The sequence below is a fragment of the Chiloscyllium plagiosum genome, unplaced genomic scaffold (genome assembly GCF_037043375.1).
Source record: "Chiloscyllium plagiosum isolate Xiang-an unplaced genomic scaffold, Cpla_swu_hap1 HiC_scaffold_18, whole genome shotgun sequence".
Classification (NCBI taxonomy): Eukaryota; Metazoa; Chordata; class Chondrichthyes; order Orectolobiformes; family Hemiscylliidae; genus Chiloscyllium; species Chiloscyllium plagiosum.
This window is the reverse complement of record NW_028270156.1, coordinates 80,866,671-80,885,946: the sequence shown is the minus strand read 5'-3', so window position 1 is coordinate 80,885,946 and position 19,276 is coordinate 80,866,671. Positions and strand designations below refer to the sequence as shown.

The 19,276-nt window shown below is 65.2% G+C and overlaps 1 protein-coding gene across 5 annotated transcripts in view; it reads right to left on the bottom strand.

Annotated features, from left to right (window-relative positions):
* Nucleotides 1-19,276, bottom strand: part of celf1 (cugbp, Elav-like family member 1) — a 215,901-nt gene that overhangs the window by 112,273 nt on the left and 84,352 nt on the right. For 4 of the 5 annotated variants that reach the window (XM_087996846.1, XM_087996847.1, XM_087996844.1 and 1 more), the window contains 4 exons: nucleotides 18,436-18,515; nucleotides 3,906-4,067; nucleotides 2,232-2,307; nucleotides 1,758-1,886 (listed from right to left, as the gene is read on the bottom strand). In XM_087996846.1, the coding sequence (XP_087852972.1) occupies nucleotides 1,758-1,886; nucleotides 2,232-2,307; nucleotides 3,906-4,067; nucleotides 18,436-18,515 (447 nt within the window). The remainder of the gene's footprint in view (nucleotides 1-1,757; nucleotides 1,887-2,231; nucleotides 2,308-3,905; nucleotides 4,068-18,435; nucleotides 18,516-19,276) is intronic. The other variant, XM_087996845.1, reaches the window with a different exon arrangement.

The window sequence follows — 19,276 nt, the reverse complement described above, 5'->3', positions numbered from 1 at the left end:
GGATACAGAACTGGCTTCCAAATAGGAGACAAAGGACGATGGTGGAGGGTTGTTCTTGTGTTTGGAAGGCTGTGACCAGCAGTGTAGCAACCATTGCTATTTGTTATCTATTCAAGTCATTGACAATGTAGAAGGTATAATTAGCTAGTTGGCAGATGACTTGACGATTGATGGCGCTGTTGATAGTGAGGAGGATGGTCTCAGGCGATAGTCTAATATTGATCAGCTGAAAAACTGGGCAGAGCAATAGCAGATGGAACACCATTTACATCGGACTTTCAAGTCTATAATTACCTGGCCTATCGCTATGTGACCAAAGGAACAATACACCTCCAGTCATCCAGTGATTCACCTCTGACCAGCTATTAAATATCACTTATGCTGATAAGTGTAAGGTGATGCATTTTGGCAGGTCTAACAAGAGAAGGAAATACACAATGAATGATAGGCCCTTAGGGAGTACTGAAGAACAAAGTAACCTTGATGTACAAGTCCACAAATCTCTGAAGATGTCAGCACGGATAGACAGGGTGGTGAAAAAGGCAGAAGGTATGCTGCATTCATTGGCAGGGTGTAGAATAGAGGATCAAGAAAGCCTTGTTACAACTTTATAAAACCATTAGTGAGTTTTGAGAAGATTTGTAGCTCAGGTTGAGGTTCTGGATGTAGGTTTGCTCACTGAGCTGGAAGGTTCATTTTCAGATGTTTCGTCACCCTACTAGGGATCATCAGTGAGCCTCCAGATGAAGCACTAATGACAAGGCCCACTTTCTATTTGCGTGTTTAGAAAACAATGATTGGACCACAGGTAGAATACGGTGTGCAGTTCTGGTTGCAATATCATTGGAAGGACATGATTGCACTAGAGGGGACGAACAGGAGATTCACAGGGATGTTGCCCGAGATGAAAAGTCTCAGATATGAGGAGAGATTGCAGACCTGGTTTGTTTTCCCTGAGTCAGTGCAGGCTGAAGGGGGTGGGGATCCGATTGAGGAAGACAGAATTGAGAGGAAACCTCATCATGATGTCTCTGCCAACCACTTGTCAACCATTTTATCCTGTCACAAAATTTCTGACAGTTTGAAACGTGGCTTTTTTGGATTTGTCCTGATCTCCACAAAACAAAGTTTTGATATCATGCAATATCGAGAGAGGCATCAAGTACTGAAACAAGAACATTTGGCTGAAATAAAAACAAACTACTGGAGAAACTCAGCTTATGTGGAAATATTGGTAAACGGAAGGCAACATTGAGTCATGTGATTCTTCTCTGGCCCCTCCTCCTTTCACTGAGGTTGACATGTTAACTCTCCTTTCTTCTCAGATGCTGCCAAACTTGCTGAATTTTTCCAGCTTTTCTTTCAGATCTTCAGCATCCAAAGTTTGTGGTTTTATTAAGATTATGCTGACCCTTTATAAAGTTCTGGTTAGGTCACAAACCTCCAGCAATTTTTTGTTTAGTACTGGTTTCTGTACTTTCAGAAGAATATGAGTGCCCCTAAGAGAACGCAGAAAAGATATTACGAGAATGGTATCATGGGGGGTTGAGCGATTTTAACTACAAGATTTGAATGGGAATGCCAGGGTGGTTCTCCATAGAACAACAGAAACTGAGGAGAGATAAGATGATAACAGGTTTTAAGACAAAGAGAAAAGCCATTCCCTTAAGGTTTTGGGAGAAGGATTAGGTGCCCTTTCATGAACAGATTAAAGCATTCAGCAACTGTGGTCCTGCTCAATGTCTTGACAACCTTACCTGAACAGGTCAGTGCATTCAGGGGACTGCTGCCTGTTGTCAATGCATTGGTGCCTGGTGACGTGTTCTGAGCTGCACTTGCCGCTGCAGCCAGAGCAGCAAGGTTCTGTAGCTGCATGGCATTCAGGCCTGAAAGGGAATGAAACATTGTATTCATGCAACATAGAGGCACAGCCTGAAACAGCAAGTATAAGACTCATGGGAGATGAACCATGAATCCCAGAGGAAAACCTTCAGGTATGGGTCTTAAGGCCCAAGATCCTCAATTTCAATCAACCTGCAACCAGAGGTAGAGAGCACACCCACCCTGTCACAAAGTGGGACCCAGAGACTAAACAGCAGTGTCAGCTAAACATCCACAGATATGCTTGATGGGTAGGACTGTTACACTGTTCAACTGTGAGCTGGGCCCCACCACTGTCTGCCAAGTTAGGGTTGCATGCAATAAGGCACGGCCAGGTCAGAGGTACTCACCAGCCATGGGATGTAGGTTGCTCAGTGCATTGAGGTTCCCCGAGGAGGCTGACTGCTGTAGGAGCTGCAAATAAAGCTAGACATTACACCAAAACAAAACAGAGTATGTCAGCAGTGTCCGGATTACCAGGTAACGAGAGACACAGAGAGAGACAACGAAGGGGCAAAAGAAAGACAGAGAGGAAAAGAGAGTCAGACAGATCGATTGCAAACAGGAGGCAGAGGACAGCAGGAAAGAGGCAGAGGTGAGGTGGGAGAGGGCGTCAGAAGGAGGCGACAAGGGGGGCAGGGGTGGAAGTGAAGCGCGGGGGGGAGAGAAGGGAGAGAGGGGGGCTGAGAGACAGATGGGAAGAGAGAAAGGGGGAGAGAGAGAGACGGTAGGGAGAGACAGAAACAGAGAGATGGGGAGACAGAGAGAGAGATGGGGAGACAGAGAGACACGGGGGGGGGGGGGGAGAGAGAGAGAGAGAGAGAGACAAGGAGTGCCAGAGACAGGGAGAACGAGCGAGAGAGACGGGGTAAGTGAACGAGACAGACAGACAGTCGGGGTAGGGGAGAGTTTGTGAGAGAGGCGCAGACGGGGAGAGAGAGATGGGGGTATTTGAGGATTGGGGGAGAGAGAGAGAGAGAGCAGACACAGGGGAGTGTGTGTGAGGAGAGGAGACGGGGAGACAGAGGGACACTGGGGGTGGAGGGGAAGATACAGGGAGAGAGAGACAGACAGGGAGGGGGGGGAGGGATGGGGGGAGAGAGAGAAGGAGAGTGTGAGAGAGAAAGAGAATGGGAAGGTGGGGAGACAGAGGGAAATGTCAGCAATGAGAGAATGGGGAAAGAAACAACATGAGGGCAAGAGTTATTTTAATTCCTCTACTGAACATGGACGTCGCCGCCAAGGACAGCAATTAATGACTATTAGCTTCATGACGTGCTATGTTAAACAGTTCAGATGTTGGTGAGGAGTTAACACATCATTGTGGATCTGGAATCCCACACAGACCAGTCAGGTTAAGCATGTCCGATGTGGTTCCTTGTTTGATGGTGGAGAACGGAGTAGGTTCCCCACACTCAGGTGAGGAGCCAGTGCTTTTCCTGCTCCTTGGATGCGGCCTGACCCGCTGTGCTTTTCCAGCACCATTCTGATCTAAACTCTGGTTTCCAGCATCTGCAGTCCTCACTTTTGCCCAGAGGTGACAGCATGAGCAAATGTGAGGGTAGATTTGAAACCGGTGGGGGGGGACAGCAGGAGGAGAGCGTAAGATGACTATGGTTGAGTGTCAGATGTACAACATTGAGGTTGAGGGTACTATGCAGCTGATAGTGCTGGGAATAGTGAATCCATGATGGATGGATTAGCATGGGGATCGAGGCGAGATCGTGGGGGTCACTGAGAGGAGCAAGGAGGGATCAGGGACGATTGTAAGGATCATGGACTTTGGCGGGGGCGCAGAAGGATTGTGGGGAATTATTAAGAGCAGTGCAGAGGGATCGCGGTCGATTATTGCTGGGAGCAAGGACGGATCGCAGAAGTTACAGACATGAACAGCATGAGCAAACATTCCCATCTCCAGATTGGTAAAACAGGCAAACTGCTTGCTACATCTCCTAAGCAATGTGAAAACGACACGGGGAGCATGAACACATTGTGGCCTCTAGCCCTTCTCTGCCAATACTCACTGCTAAATACTGAGGTCCCAGTGTATTGAGTCCAGCCAAGTTGCCCCACATGGTGGCTGCATTGAGCTGCTGCATCTGCTGTTGGAGCTGCTGAGCCATACGCTTCTGCTCCTTGTCCTTCTGTGTGTCAGCAAACTTCACAACAATTGGCGAAGAACAACCCTGTGCAGGAAGAAGCAGGTGATCAGACAGACAGGACGGCATGGGGGATGGGAATAGAGGGCACCAGTGAGCTAGGGGATGGACAAAGGAGAGGTGGACAAGAGAATGGGGCGGAGAGCGTGCGCAGGCGACGGGCGGTGGGGGGGGGGGGGTGGGAGGGAGGGGAGGGGGCAGGCAAAGGGGCAAGGGGTGGGAGAAAAGGGGAGAATGGGCGGAGTGAAGGCAGAAGGGAGGAGAGGGGGGCAGGCGAAGGGGGGAGGTGGGGCGGGCGAAGGGCAGCGGGAGCAGGAGGGAGGGAGGGAAGGGGAGAACGGGCAGAGTGAAGGTGGAAGGGAGGGGAGAGGGCGGGGGCGCGGTGGGGCGGGAGGGGAGAACGGGCAGGCAAAAGGGTTTGAGGGGGTTGTTGGGGGCACAGACACACGAGAGAGAGAGGGCACGCTCACAAGAGCGTGCGAGCAGGCATTACAACCATCAAGGAGGTCATTGAAGGTCACTGAATCACAACAGTGTGGAAGGAGCCCATTCGTCCCATTTTCCCCGTCCGAAGAACAGCCCAGCCACACTCACCCTGCTATCGTATCCTTGTAACCCTGCATGGCCCATGGCTAATCCACCGAGCTTGCACAGCTTTGAGCTGTGGCAGGGAAACTGGAGCACCAGAGGAAAGATCCACATCGACAGCTCTCCAAGGCTGGAATCGACTCCAGGTCTTGGGTGCTGCAAACCAGCAATGCTCACCACTGAGGCACCACGTTGCCCTCATCAGACAGAGACGGCGAGGGGGGGGAAGAGACGGCGAGGGGGGGAAGAGACCGCGAGGGGGGGGGAAGAGACGGCGAGGGGGGGGAAGAGATGGCGAGGGGGGGAAGAGACGGCGAGGGGGGGGGAAGAGACGGCGAGGGGGGGGGGAAGAGACGGCGGGGGGGGGGGGGAAGAGACGGCGAGGGGGGGGGGGAAGAGACGGCGAGGGGTGGGGGAAGAGACGGCGGGGGGGGAAGAGACGGTGGTGGGGGGGGGGGGGAAGAGACGGCGAGGGGGCGGGGAAGAGACGGCGAGGGGGGGGGGAAGAGACGGCGAGGGGGGGGGGAAAGAGACGGCGAGGGGGGGGAAGAGACGGCGAGGGGGGGGGAAGAGACGGCGAGGGGGGGGGAAGAGACGGCGAGGGGGGGAAGAGACGGCGGGGGGGGGAAAGAGACGGCGGGGGGGGGAAGAGACGGTGGGGGGGGGGAAGAGACGGTGGGGGGGGGAAGAGACGGCGGGGGGGGGGGAAGAGACGGCGGGGGGGGAGGGAAGAGACGGCGAGGGGGGGGAAGAGACGGCGAGGGGGGGGAAGAGACGGCGAGGGGGGGGGGGAAGAGACGGCGAGGGGGGGGGGGGGAAGAGACGGCGAGGGGGGGGGGGGGGGAAGAGACGGCGAGGGGAGTGACAGACAGCGACAGACAATATAAAACAGGCTCTTCAGCCCACAATATTGCACTGAGCATTTATCTCAATCTGAGATCTACCAAGCCTACATACTCAATTTACAGCCAACCGTCCATGTGCTTGTCCAGCAGTCGCTTAATGTCCCTAATGTCTCTGAGTCTATTACCCCTGCTGGCAGTGCATTCCACATACTGACCACTCTCTGTGTAAAGAATCTATCTCTGACATCTCCCCTATACATCCTTCTATCATCTTAAACCTCTCATGACAGCCATTTCTGTCCTGGGGAAAGGTCTCTGGCTATCTACTCTATCTATGGCTCTCATTACCTTGTACACCTTTATCAAGTCACCTCTATCAAGTCACCTCTCTTCCCCCTTCTCTCCAGTGTGAAAAGCCCTAGCTCACTCAACCTTTCTTCATAAGACAAGCCCTCCAATCCAGGCAGCATCCTGGTAAATCTCCTCTGCACCCTCTCTAAAGCATCTACATCCTTCCCATAATGAGGCGACCACAACTGGACACAATATTCCAGGTGTGGTCTAACCAGGGTTTTATAGAGCTGCAGCAATACCTCACGGCTCTTAAACTCAATCCTCCCGTTAATGAAAGCCAAAGCATCATATACCTTCTTAACAACCCTATCAACTTGGATAGCAACTTTGAGAGATCTATATGTGTGGACCCCAAGATCCCGCTGTTCCTGCACACTGCCAAGAAACCTGTCTTTAACCTGTATTCAGCATTCAAATTTGACCTTCCAAAACGAAGCACTTCACAGTTATCCAGGTTGAACTCCATCTGCCAATTCTCAGTCCAGCTCTGCATCCTGTCAATGTCTTGTTGTAGCCTGCAACAGCCCTCCACACTATCTACAACACCACTGACCTTTGTGTCATCGGCAAACTTACTCACCCACCCTTCCACTTCTTCATCCAAGTCATTTATTAAAAACTACAAAGAGCAGAGGCCCAAGAACAGATCCCGGTGGGACACCACTGGTCACCGACCTCCAGGCAGAATATTTTCCATCCACGACCGCACGCTGTCTTCTTTCAGCCAGCCAATTCTGTATTCAGACAGCCAAAGGTTCCTATATCCCATACCTTCTAACTTTCTGAATGAGCCTACTTAGAAATCCATATACACCACATCCACTGCTCAACCCCTGTCAACTTGTCTCATCAAATCCTCAAAGAACTGGTGAGGCTGGTGAGGCATGACCTCTTTAAACAAACTATGTCTTTATAAATCATCATAAATCCTATCTCTCAGAATCCTTGCGTACCACAAACATAAGACTGACTGGTCTGTAATTCCCAGAGATTTCCCTATTCCCTTTCTTGAACAGAGGAATAACATTCCCCTCCCTCCAATCAGCCAGTACTATTCCCGTGGAGAGTGAGGATGCAAAGATCATCATCGCCAGAGGTGCAGCAATCTCATTCCTCGCTTCCTGCAGTAACCTTGGATATATCTGGTCCGGACCTGGGGACTTATCTATCTTGATGCTTCTCAGAATTTCCAGCACATCCCCTTTCCTAATATCAGTATGATCAAGCCTATTAATCTGGTCCAAGGTCCCACTCTCCAGTGAATACTGAAGCAAAAAACTCATTTAGGGCTTCCCCGACCTCTTCACACTCCAGGCACAAGTTCCCTCCACTTTCCCTGATCAGCCCAACCCTCTCTCTGATTCCTTATGGAAGTGGAATGCCTTTGGGTTTTCGCTAATCCTTCCCGCCAAGACTTTCTCATGCCCCCCCCCAGTCTATTTTTCAGTTCTTTCCTAGCTCCCCTGTAATCCTCTAAAGCTGTGCCAGATCCTTGTTTCCTCAACCTTGAGTAAGCTTCCTTCTTCCTCTTGATGAGAAGCTCCTCTTCTCTCGGCATCCAAGGCTCCTTCACCTTACCATTCCTCGCCTGTCTCAGTGTTCCTTAAACAGCCTCCACATTTCTGTTGTGCATTTATTGTAGAACAATTGAGTTGGGTGGGGAGGGGTGGGGGATGGGAAGAGAGAGAGAGAGAGAGAGAGAGAGAGAGAGAGAGAGAGAGAGAGACAGAGGGTGGGCAGGCAGGCAGGCGTGCGAGAGACGGGGAGAGGGAGGGCAAGCAGGCGTGCGAGAGACGGGGAGAGGGAGGGCGGGCGGGCGGGCGAGAGACGAGGAGAGGGAGGGCGGGCGGGCGGGCGAGAGACGAGGAGAGGGAGGGCGGGCGGGCGAGAGACGAGGAGAGGGAGGGCGGGCGGGCGAGAGACGAGGAGAGGGAGGGCGGGCGGGCGAGAGACGAGGAGAGGGCGGGTGAGAGGGCGGGCGAGAGACGAGGAGAGGGAGAGCGGGCGTGCGGGCGAGAGACGAGGAGAGGGCGGGCGAGAGACGAAGATAGGGAGGGCGGGCGGGCGAGAGACGAGGAGAGGGAGGGCGGGCGGGCGAGAGACGAGGAGAGGGAGGGCGGGCGGGCGAGAGACGAGGAGAGGGAGGGCGGGCGGGCGAGAGACGAGGAGAGGGAGGGCGGGCGGGCGAGAGACGAGGAGAGGGAGGGCGGGCGGGGCGAGAGACGAGGAGAGGGAGGGCGGGCGGGGGAGAGACGAGGAGAGGGCGGGCGGGCGAGAGACGAGGAGAGGGAGGGCGGGCGGGCGAGAGACGAGGAGAGGGAGGGCGGGCGGGCGGGCGAGAGACGAGGAGAGGGAGGGCGGGCGGGCGAGAGACGAGGAGAGGGAGGGAGGGCGGGCGGGCGAGAGACGAGGAGAGGGAGGGAGGGCGGGCGGGCGAGAGACGAGGAGAGGGAGGGCGGGCGGGCGAGAGACGAGGAGAGGGAGGGCGGGCGGGCGAGAGACGAGGAGAGGGAGGGAGGGCGGGCGAGAGACGAGGAGAGGGAGGGAGGGCGGGCGAGAGACGAGGAGAGGGAGGGAGGGCGGGCGAGAGACGAGGAGAGGGAGGGAGGGAGGGCGGGCGAGAGACGAGGAGAGGGAGGGAGGGAGGGCGGGCGAGAGACGAGGAGAGGGAGGGAGGGCGGGCGGGCGAGAGACGAGGAGAGGGAGGGAGGGCGGGCGGGCGAGAGACGAGGAGAGGGAGGGAGGGCGGGCGGGCGAGAGACGAGGAGAGGGAGGGAGGGCGGGCGGGCGAGAGACGAGGAGAGGGAGGGAGGGCGGGCGGGCGAGAGACGAGGAGAGGGAGGGAGGGCGGGCGGGCGAGAGACGAGGAGAGGGAGGGAGGGCGGGCGAGAGACGAGGAGAGGGAGGGAGGGCGGGCGAGAGACGAGGAGAGGGGGGGAGGGCGGGCGAGAGACGAGGAGAGGGAGGGAGGGCGGGCGAGAGACGAGGAGAGGGAGGGAGGGCGGGCGAGAGACGAGGAGAGGGAGGGAGGGCGGGCGAGAGACGAGGAGAGGGAGGGAGGGCGGGCGAGAGACGAGGAGAGGGAGGGAGGGCGGGCTAGAGACGAGGAGAGGGAGGGAGGGCGGGCGAGAGACGAGGAGAGGGAGGGAGGGCGGGCGAGAGACGAGGAGAGGGAGGGAGGGCGGGCGAGAGACGAGGAGAGGGAGGGCGGGCGGGCGAGAGACGAGGACAGGGAGGGAGGGCGGGCGGGCGAGAGACGAGGAGAGGGAGGGAGGGCGGGCGGACGAGAGACGAGGAGAGGGAGGGAGGGCGGGCGGGCGAGAGACGAGGAGAGGGAGGGAGGGCGGGCGAGAGACGAGGAGAGGGAGGGAGGGCGGGCGGGCGAGAGACGAGGAGAGGGAGGGCGGGCGGGCGAGAGACGAGGAGAGGGAGGGCGGGCGGGCGAGAGACGAGGAGAGGGAGGGCGGGCAGGCGGGCGAGAGACGAGGAGAGGGCAGGCGGGCGAGAGACGAGGAGAGGGAGGGCGGGCGGGCGAGAGACGAGGAGAGGGAGGGCGGGCGGGCGAGAGACGAGGAGAGGGAGGGCGGGCGGGCGAGAGACGAGGAGAGGGAGGGCGGGCGGGCGGGCGAGAGACGAGGAGAGGGAGGGCGGGCGGGCGAGAGACGAGGAGAGGGAGGGCGGGCGGGCGAGAGACGAGGAGAGGGAGGGCGGGCGGGCGGGCGAGAGACGAGGAGAGGGAGGGAGGGCGGGCGAGAGACGAGGAGAGGGAGGGAGGGCGGGCGAGAGACGAGGAGAGGGAGGGAGGGCGGGCGAGAGACGAGGAGAGGGAGGGAGGGCGGGCGAGAGACGAGGAGAGGGAGGGAGGGCGGGCGAGAGACGAGGAGAGGGAGGGCGGGCGGACGAGAGACGAGGAGAGGGAGGGCGGGCGGGCGAGAGACGAGGAGAGGGAGGGAGGGCGTGCGAGAGACGAGGAGAGGGAGGGAGGGCGTGCGAGAGACGAGGAGAGGGAGGGAGGGCGGGCGAGAGACGAGGAGAGGGAGGGAGGGCGGGCGAGAGACGAGGAGAGGGAGGGAGGGCGGGCGAGAGACGAGGAGAGGGAGGGCGGGCGGGCGAGAGACGAGGAGAGGGCGGGCGGGCGGGCGAGAGACGAGGAGAGGGAGGGCGGGCGGGCGAGAGACGAGGAGAGGGAGGGCGGGCGGGCGAGAGACGAGGAGAGGGAGGGCGGGCGGGCGAGAGACGAGGAGAGGGAGGGAGGGCGGGCGAGAGACGAGGAGAGGGAGGGAGGGCGGGCGAGAGACGAGGAGAGGGAGGGCGGGCGGGCGAGAGACGAGGAGAGGGAGGGCGGGCGGGCGAGAGACGAGGAGAGGGAGGGCGGGCGGGCGAGAGACGAGGAGAGGGAGGGCGGGCGGGCGAGAGACGAGGAGAGGGAGGGCGGGCGGGCGAGAGACGAGGAGAGGGAGGGCGGGCGGGCGAGAGACGAGGAGAGGGAGGGCGGGCGGGCGAGAGACGAGGAGAGGGAGGGCGGGCGGGCGAGAGACGAGGAGAGGGAGGGCGGGCGGGCGAGAGACGAGGAGAGGGAGGGCGGGCGGGCGAGGGACGAGGAGAGGGAGGGCGGGCGGGCGAGAGACGAGGAGAGGGAGGGCGGGCGGGCGAGAGACGAGGAGAGGGAGGGCGGGCGGGCGGGCGAGAGACGAGGAGAGGGAGGGCGGGCGGGCGAGAGACTAGGAGAGGGAGGGCGGGCGGGCGAGAGACGAGGAGAGGGAGGGCGGGCGGGCGAGAGACGAGGAGAGGGAGGGCGGGCGGGCGAGAGACGAGGAGAGGGAGGGCGGGCGGGCGAGAGACGAGGAGAGGGAGGGCGGGCGGGCGAGGGACGAGGAGAGGGAGGGCGGGCGGGCGAGAGACGAGGAGAGGGAGGGCGGGCGGGCGGGCTAGAGACGAGGAGAGGAAGGGCGGGCGAGAGATGAGGAGAGGGAGGGCGGGCGAGAGACGAGGAGAGGGAGGGCGGGCGAGAGACGAGGAGAGGGAGGGCGGGCGGGCGAGAGACGAGGAGAGGGAGGGCGGGCGAGAGACGAGGAGAGGGAGGGCGGGCGGGCGAGAGACGAGGAGAGGGAGGGCGGGCGGGCGAGAGACGAGGAGAGGGAGGGCGGGCGGGCGAGAGACGAGGAGAGGGAGGGCGGGCGAGAGACGAGGAGAGGGCGGTCGGGCGAGAGACGAGGAGAGGGAGGGCGGGCGGGCGAGAGACGAGGAGAGGAAGGGCGGGCGAGAGATGAGGAGAGGGAGGGCGGGCGAGAGACGAGGAGAGGGAGGGCGGGCTGGCGAGAGACGAGGAGAGGGAGGGCGGGCGGGCGAGAGACGAGGAGAGGGAGGGCGGGCGGGCGAGAGACGGGGAGAGGGAGGGAGGGAGGGCGGGCGGAGACGGGGAGAGGGAGGGAGGGAGGGCGGGCGGAGACGGGGAGAGGGAGGGAGGGAGGGCGGGCGGAGACGGGGAGAGGGAGGGAGGGAGGGCGGGCGGAGACGGGGAGAGGGAGGGAGGGAGGGCGGGCGGAGACGGGGAGAGGGAGGGAGGGAGGGCGGGCGGGAGACGAGGAGAGGGAGGGAGGGAGGGCGGGCGGGAGACGAGGAGAGGGAGGGAGGGAGGGCGGGCGGGAGACGAGGAGAGGGAGGGAGGGAGGGCGGGCGGGAGACGAGGAGAGGGAGGGAGGGAGGGCGGGCGAGAGACGAGGAGAGGGAGGGAGGGAGGGCGGGCGGTCGACAGGGAGAGGGAGGGAGGGAGGGCGGGCGGTCGACAGGGAGAGGGAGGGAGGGAGGGCGGGCGGTCGACAGGGAGAGGGAGGGAGGGAGGGCGGGCGGTCGACAGGGAGAGGGAGGGAGGGAGGGCGGGCGGTCGACAGGGAGAGGGAGGGAGGGAGGGCGGGCGGTCGACAGGGAGAGGGAGGGAGGGAGGGAGAGGGAGGGAGGGAGGGAGAGGGAGGGAGGGAGGGCGGGCGGTCGACAGGGAGAGGGAGGGAGGGAGGGCGGGCGGTCGACAGGGAGAGGGAGGGAGGGAGGGCGGGCGGTCGACAGGGAGAGGGAGGGAGGGAGGGCGGGCGGTCGACGGGGAGAGGGAGGGAGGGAGGGCGGGCGGTCGACGGGGAGAGGGAGGGAGGGAGGGCGGGCGGTCGACGGGGAGAGGGAGGGAGGGAGGGCGGGCGGTCGACGGGGAGAGGGAGGGAGGGAGGGCGGGCGGTCGACGGGGAGAGGGAGGGAGGGAGGGCGGGCGGTCGCCGGGGAGAGGGAGGGAGGGAGGGCGGGCGGGAGACGAGGAGAGGGAGGGAGGGAGGGCGGGCGAGAGACGAGGAGAGGGAGGGAGGGAGGGCGGGCGAGAGACGAGGAGAGGGAGGGAGGGAGGGCGGGCGAGAGACGAGGAGAGGGAGGGAGGGAGGGCGGGCGAGAGACGAGGAGAGGGAGGGAGGGAGGGCGGGCGAGAGACGAGGAGAGGGAGGGAGGGAGGGCGGGCGAGAGACGAGGAGAGGGAGGGAGGGAGGGCGGGCGAGGGACGAGGAGAGGGAGGGAGGGAGGGCGGGCGAGAGACGAGGAGAGGGAGGGAGGGAGGGCGGGCGAGAGACGAGGAGAGGGAGGGAGGGCGGTCGACGGGGAGAGGGAGGAAGGGAGGGAGGGCGGGCGGTCGACGGAGAGAGGGAGGGAGGGAGGCAGGGCGGGAGACGGGGAGAGGGAGGGAGGGAGGGAGACGGGGAGAGGGAGGGGGAGGGAGGGAGGGAGGGCGGGAGACGGGGAGAGGGAGGGAGGGAGGGCGGGCGGAGACGGGGAGAGGGAGGGAGGAAGGGCGGGCGGAGACGGGGAGAGGGAGGGAGGGAGGGCGGGCGGAGACGGGGAGAGGGAGGGAGGGAGGGCGGGCGGAGACGGGGAGAGGGAGGGAGGGAGGGCGGGCGGAGACGGGGAGAGGGAGGGAGGGAGGGCGGGCGGAGACGGGGAGAGGGAGGGAGGGAGGGCGGGCGGAGACGGGGAGAGGGAGGGAGGGAGGGCGGGCGGAGACGGGGAGAGGGAGGGAGGGAGGGCGGGCGGAGACGGGGAGAGGGAGGGAGGGCGGGCGGAGACGGGGAGAGGGAGGGAGGGAGGGCGGGCGGAGACGGGGAGAGGGAGGGAGGGAGGGCGGGCGGAGACGGGGAGAGGGAGGGAGGGAGGGCGGGCGGAGACGGGGAGAGGGAGGGAGGGAGGGCGGGCGGAGACGGGGAGAGGGAGGGAGGGAGGGCGGGCGGAGACGGGGAGAGGGAGGGAGGGAGGGCGGGCGGAGACGGGGAGAGGGAGGGAGGGAGGGCGGGCGGAGACGGGGAGAGGGAGGGAGGGAGGGCGGGCGGAGACGGGGAGAGGGAGGGAGGGCGGGCGGAGACGGGGAGAGGGAGGGAGGGAGGGCGGGCAGAGACGGGGAGAGGGAGGGAGGGAGGGCGGGCGGAGACGGGGAGAGGGAGGGAGGGAGGGCGGGCGGAGACGGGGAGAGGGAGGGAGGGAGGGCGGGCGGGAGACGGGGAGAGGGAGGGAGGGAGGGCGGGCGGAGACGGGGAGAGGGAGGGAGGGAGGGAGGGCGGGCGGAGACGGGGAGAGGGAGGGAGGGAGGGCGGGCGGAGACGGGGAGAGGGAGGGAGGGAGGGCGGGCGGAGACGGGGAGAGGGAGAGAGGGTGGGCGGGCGGAGATGGGGAGAGGGAGGGAGGGAGGGAGGGCGGGCGGAGACGGGGAGAGGGAGGGAGGGCGGGCGGGCGGAGACGGGGAGAGGGAGGGAGGGCGGGCGGGCGGAGACGGGGAGAGGGAGGGAGGGAGGGCGGGCGGAGACGGGGAGAGGGAGGGAGGGAGGGCGGGCGGGAGACGGGGAGAGGGAGGGAGGGAGGGAGGGAGGGAGGGAGTCGGGGAGAGGGAGGGAGGGAGGGAGACGGGGAGAGGGAGGGGGAGGGAGGGAGGGGGGGAGGGAGGGAGGGGGGGAGGGAGGGAGGGAGGGCGGGCGGAGACGGGGAGAGGGAGGGAGGGAGGGCGGGCGGAGACGGGGAGAGGGAGGGAGGGAGGGCGGGCGGAGACGGGGAGAGGGAGGGAGGGAGGGCGGGCGGAGACGGGGAGAGGGAGGGAGGGAGGGCGGGCGGAGAGGGAGGGAGGGAGGGCGGGCGGAGACGGGGAGAGGGAGGGAGGGAGGGCGGGCGGAGACGGGGAGAGGGAGGGAGGGAGGGCGGGCGGAGACGGGGAGAGGGAGGGAGGGAGGGCGGGCGGAGACGGGGAGAGGGAGGGAGGGAGGGCGGGCGGAGACGGGGAGAGGGAGGGAGGGAGGGCGGGCGGAGACGGGGAGAGGGAGGGAGGGAGGGCGGGCGGAGACGGGGAGAGGGAGGGAGGGAGGGCGGGCGGAGACGGGGAGAGGGAGGGAGGGAGGGCGGGCGGAGACGGGGAGAGGGAGGGAGGGAGGGCGGGCGGAGACGGGGAGAGGGAGGGAGGGAGGGCGGGCGGAGACGGGGAGAGGGAGGGAGGGAGGGCGGGCGGAGACGGGGAGAGGGAGGGAGGGAGGGCGGGCGGGAGACGGGGAGAGGGAGGGAGGGAGGGCGGGCGGGAGACGGGGAGAGGGAGGGAGGGAGGGCGGGCGGGAGACGGGGAGAGGGAGGGAGGGCGGGCGGGAGACGGGGGGAGGGAGGGCGGGCGGGAGACGGGGAGAGGGAGGGAGGGCGGGCGGGAGACGGGGAGAGGGAGGGAGGGAGGGCGGGCGGGAGACGGGGAGAGGGAGGGAGGGAGGGCGGGCGGGAGACGGGGAGAGGGAGGGAGGGAGGGCGGGCGGGAGACGGGGAGAGGGAGGGAGGGAGGGCGGGCGGGAGACGGGGAGAGGGAGGGAGGGAGGGCGGGCGGGAGACGGGGAGAGGGAGGGAGGGAGGGCGGGCGGGAGACGGGGAGAGGGAGGGAGGGAGGGCGGGCGGGAGACGGGGAGAGGGAGGGAGGGAGGGCGGGCGGGAGACGGGGAGAGGGAGGGAGGGAGGGCGGGCGGGAGACGGGGAGAGGGAGGGAGGGAGGGCGGGCGGGAGACGGGGAGAGGGAGGGAGGGAGGGCGGGCGGGAGACGGGGAGAGGGAGGGAGGGAGGGCGGGCGGGAGACGGGGAGAGGGAGGGAGGGAGGGCGGGCGGGAGACGGGGAGAGGGAGGGAGGGAGGGCGGGCGGGAGACGGGGAGAGGGAGGGAGGGAGGGCGGGCGGGAGACGGGGAGAGGGAGGGAGGGAGGGCGGGCGGGAGACGGGGAGAGGGAGGGAGGGAGGGCGGGCGGGAGACGGGGAGAGGGAGGGAGGGAGGGCGGGCGGGAGACGGGGAGAGGGAGGGAGGGAGGGCGGGCGGGAGACGGGGAGAGGGAGGGAGGGAGGGCGGGCGGGAGACGGGGAGAGGGAGGGAGGGAGGGCGGGCGGGAGACGGGGAGAGGGAGGGAGGGAGGGCGGGCGGGAGACGGGGAGAGGGAGGGAGGGAGGGCGGGCGGGAGACGGGGAGAGGGAGGGAGGGAGGGCGGGCGGGAGACGGGGAGAGGGAGGGAGGGAGGGCGGGCGGGAGACGGGGAGAGGGAGGGAGGGAGGGCGGGCGGGAGACGGGGAGAGGGAGGGAGGGAGGGCGGGCGGGAGACGGGGAGAGGGAGGGAGGGAGGGCGGGCGGGAGACGGGGAGAGGGAGGGAGGGAGGGCGGGCGGGAGACGGGGAGAGGGAGGGAGGGAGGGCGGGCGGGAGACGGGGAGAGGGAGGGAGGGAGGGCGGGCGGGAGACGGGGAGAGGGAGGGAGGGAGGGCGGGCGGGAGACGGGGAGAGGGAGGGAGGGAGGGCGGGCGGGAGACGGGGAGAGGGAGGGAGGGAGGGCGGGCGGGAGACGGGGAGAGGGAGGGAGGGAGGGCGGGCGGGAGACGGGGAGAGGGAGGGAGGGAGGGCGGGCGGGAGACGGGGAGAGGGAGGGAGGGAGGGCGGGCGGGAGACGGGGAGAGGGAGGGAGGGAGGGCGGGCGGGAGACGGGGAGAGGGAGGGAGGGAGGGCGGGCGGGAGACGGGGAGATGGAGGGAGGGAGGGCGGGCGGGAGACGGGGAGAGGGAGGGAGGGAGGGCGGGCGGGAGACGGGGAGAGGGAGGGAGGGAGGGAGGGCGGGAGACGGGGAGAGGGAGGGAGGGAGGGAGGGCGGGAGACGGGGAGAGGGAGGGAGGGAGGGCGGGCGGGAGACGGGGAGAGGGAGGGAGGGAGGGCGGGCGGGAGACGGGGAGAGGGAGGGAGGGAGGGCGGGAGACGGGGAGAGGGAGGGAGGGAGGGCGGGCGGGAGACGGGGAGAGGGAGGGAGGGAGGGCGGGCGGGAGACGGGGAGAGGGAGGGAGGGAGGGCGGGCGGGAGACGGGGAGAGGGAGGGAGGGAGGGCGGGCGGGAGACGGGGAGAGGGAGGGAGGGAGGGCGGGCGGGAGACGGGGAGAGGGAGGGAGGGAGGGCGGGCGGGAGACGGGGAGAGGGAGGGAGGGAGGGAGGGCGGGCGGGAGACGGGGAGAGGGAGGGAGGGAGGGAGGGCGGGCGGGAGACGGGGAGAGGGAGGGAGGGAGGGAGGGAGGGAGGGCGGGCGGGAGACGGGGAGAGGGAGGGAGGGAGGGCGGGCGGGAGACGGGGAGAGGGAGGGAGGGAGGGCGGGCGGGAGACGGGGAGAGGGAGGGAGGGAGGGCGGGCGGGAGACGGGGAGAGGGAGGGAGGGAGGGCGGGCGGGAGACGGGGAGAGGGAGGGAGGGAGGGCGGGCGGGAGACGGGGAGAGGGAGGGAGGGAGGGCGGGCGGGAGACGGGGAGAGGGAGGGAGGGAGGGCGGGCGGGAGACGGGGAGAGGGAGGGAGGGAGGGCGGGCGGGAGACGGGGAGAGGGAGGGCGGGCGGGAGACGGGGAGAGGGAGTGCGGGAGACGGGGAGAGGGGGTCGGGAGGGAGGGAGGGCGGGAGACGGGGAGAGGGAGGGCGGGAGGGAGGGAGGGCGGGAGGCGGGGAGAGGGAGGGCGGGAGACGGGGAGAGGGAGGGCAGGAGGGCGGGAGACGGGGGGAGGGCGGGAGACGGGAAGAGGGCGGGAGGGCGGGATACGGGGAGAGGGCGGGAGGGCGGGAGACGGGGAGAGGGCGGGAGGGCGGGCGGGAGGGCGGGAGACGGGGAGAGGGAGGGAGGGCGGGCGGGCGGGAGACGGGGAGAGGGAGGGCGGGCGGGCGGGAGACGGGGAGAGGGAGGGCGGGCGGGCGGGAGACGGGGAGAGGGAGGGCGGGCGGGCGGGAGACGGGGAGAGGGAGGGCGGGAGGGCGGGCGGGCGGGAGACGGGGAGAGGGAGGGCGGGCGGGCGGGAGACGGGGAGAGGGAGGGCGGGCGGGCGGGAGACGGGGAGAGGGAGGGCGGGCGGGAGACGGGGAGAGGGAGGGCGGGCGGGCGGGAGACGGGGAGAGGGAGGGCGGGCGGGCGGGAGACGGGGAGAGGGAGGGCGGGAGGGTGGGCGGGCGGGAGACGGGGAGAGGGAGGGAGGGAGGGAGGGCGGGCGGGAGACGGGGAGGGGGAGGGCGGGAGACGGGGAGAGGGAGGGCGGGAGACGGGGAGAGGGAGGGCGTGCGGGCGGGAGACGGGGAGAGGGAGGGCGGGCGGGAGGGCGTGCGAGAGACGAGGAGAGGGTGGGCGGTTGGGCGGGCGAGCAAGAGACAGGGAGAGGGAGGGCGAGGGAGTGAGAGACGGACGTGCGGGCGAGCAAGAGACGGAGAGAGGGAGGGAGGGAGGGCGGGCGGGCGAGCAAGAGTCAGGGAGAGGGAGGGCGGGCGAGAAACGGGGAGCGGGGACGGGAGCGAGACAGGGAGAGCGGGGGCGAGACAGGGTGAGTGGGGCAGGAGACAGGCAGAGCATGCGCGATAGACGGGGGAGCGGGGGCGTGAGCGAGACAGGGAGAGTGGGGGCGATAGACGGGCAGAGCGGGAGTGGGAGACGGGCAGAGCGGGGGAGTGGGAGACGGGCAGAGCGGGGGAGTGAAACGGGCAGAGCGGGGGGAGGGAGAGGGACAGAGCGGGAGCAGGAGAGGGACAGAGCGGGAGCAGGAGAGGGGCACAGCGGGGACGGGAGAGGGGCACAGCGGGGGAGGGAGAGGGGCACAGCGGGGGAGGGAGAGGGGCACAGCGGGGGAGGGAGGGGGCACAGCGGGGACGGGAGAGGGGCAGAGCGGGGGCGGGATTGGGACAGAGCAGGGGCGGGAGCGACTGAGAGAGAGCTGGTGACAGACAGCGGGCCAGTGAGTGACAGAGACAGAGCGAGCAAGGGAGAGAGAGTGAGTCAGCAATGAAATGAATAAGAGAGAGAGAATAAATGAGCAATACCAAGGGAGAGTGTATAAAAAATCAAGAGTGTGGATAAAAAAGCACCACCATTTGTAGGGGTTCGCAGAGAGGGGCAGCGAGGGCGAGGGCTGTGCGACACGGCACTTGTCAGCACGAAGCCTAATGAGATGGGATACTAGGCGTTGGCTGTAGGGCCAGCTCGAGGAGACAGTGGACTGCAATGAGTTTGCATAAATCGCAACATGGGCATGTGGGAACAAATGTCTCGAGAGCTTCTATGTATGGCTTGGACGGTTGGACTCACCTCCATCGTCTGCGACTGGTGCATGGTCTTGATTGCATTCTGGGCCATGGAGCGGGTGGCAAACGTTATAAACGCACAGCCTGCAGAGAGAGAGGGCAAGTCGTCAGGGACAACAATCCCAATGCAAACAGCACAAGCTTCACTGCACATGTCGGGGCAGCTTAACAGGTCAGGGCACAGGGTCAACCCCAACAGCAGGGAGCTGGGGTAGGAGAGAAAACAGATGAAGAACAGCGGCAGGTATTTACAATACTTCATTGTCAGATCTATCCCAATGGAGGCAGCTGGTGGTAGTTGTTAAACCAACCTCACGGTACCATGTGACTAGCAAGTAGAATCTTACAGTGCGGAAATAGACCCTTCGGTCGAACTCATCCATGCCAACCAAGTTTCCCAAACTAAATTAGCCCCATTTACCTCTCGGAGAAAGTGAGGTCTGCAGATGCTGGAGATCAGAGCTGAAAATGTGTTGCTGGAAAAGCGCAGCAGGTCAGGCAGCATCCAAGGAACAGGAGAATCGACGTTTCGGGCATGAGCCCTTCTTCAGGAATTTACCTCTAAGCCAATCCTGTTCATGTATCTATTCAAATGTCTCTTAAAATGTTATAACTGCACCTGCACCTGCCACTTCCTCTAGCACAGACAAACCACCCTGTGTGTCAAAGAGTTGCCCCTCCAATCCTTCTAAATCTTTCTCCTTTCACCTTCAAATTATGCCCTCTAGTTTTGAACTCCCCAACCCTAGAGAAAAGACCGTATCTATGCCTCTCATGGATTTTATAAACTTCTGAGGTCACCCCTCAAACTCCTACGCTCCAGTGAAAAGTGCCAATATTTCCAG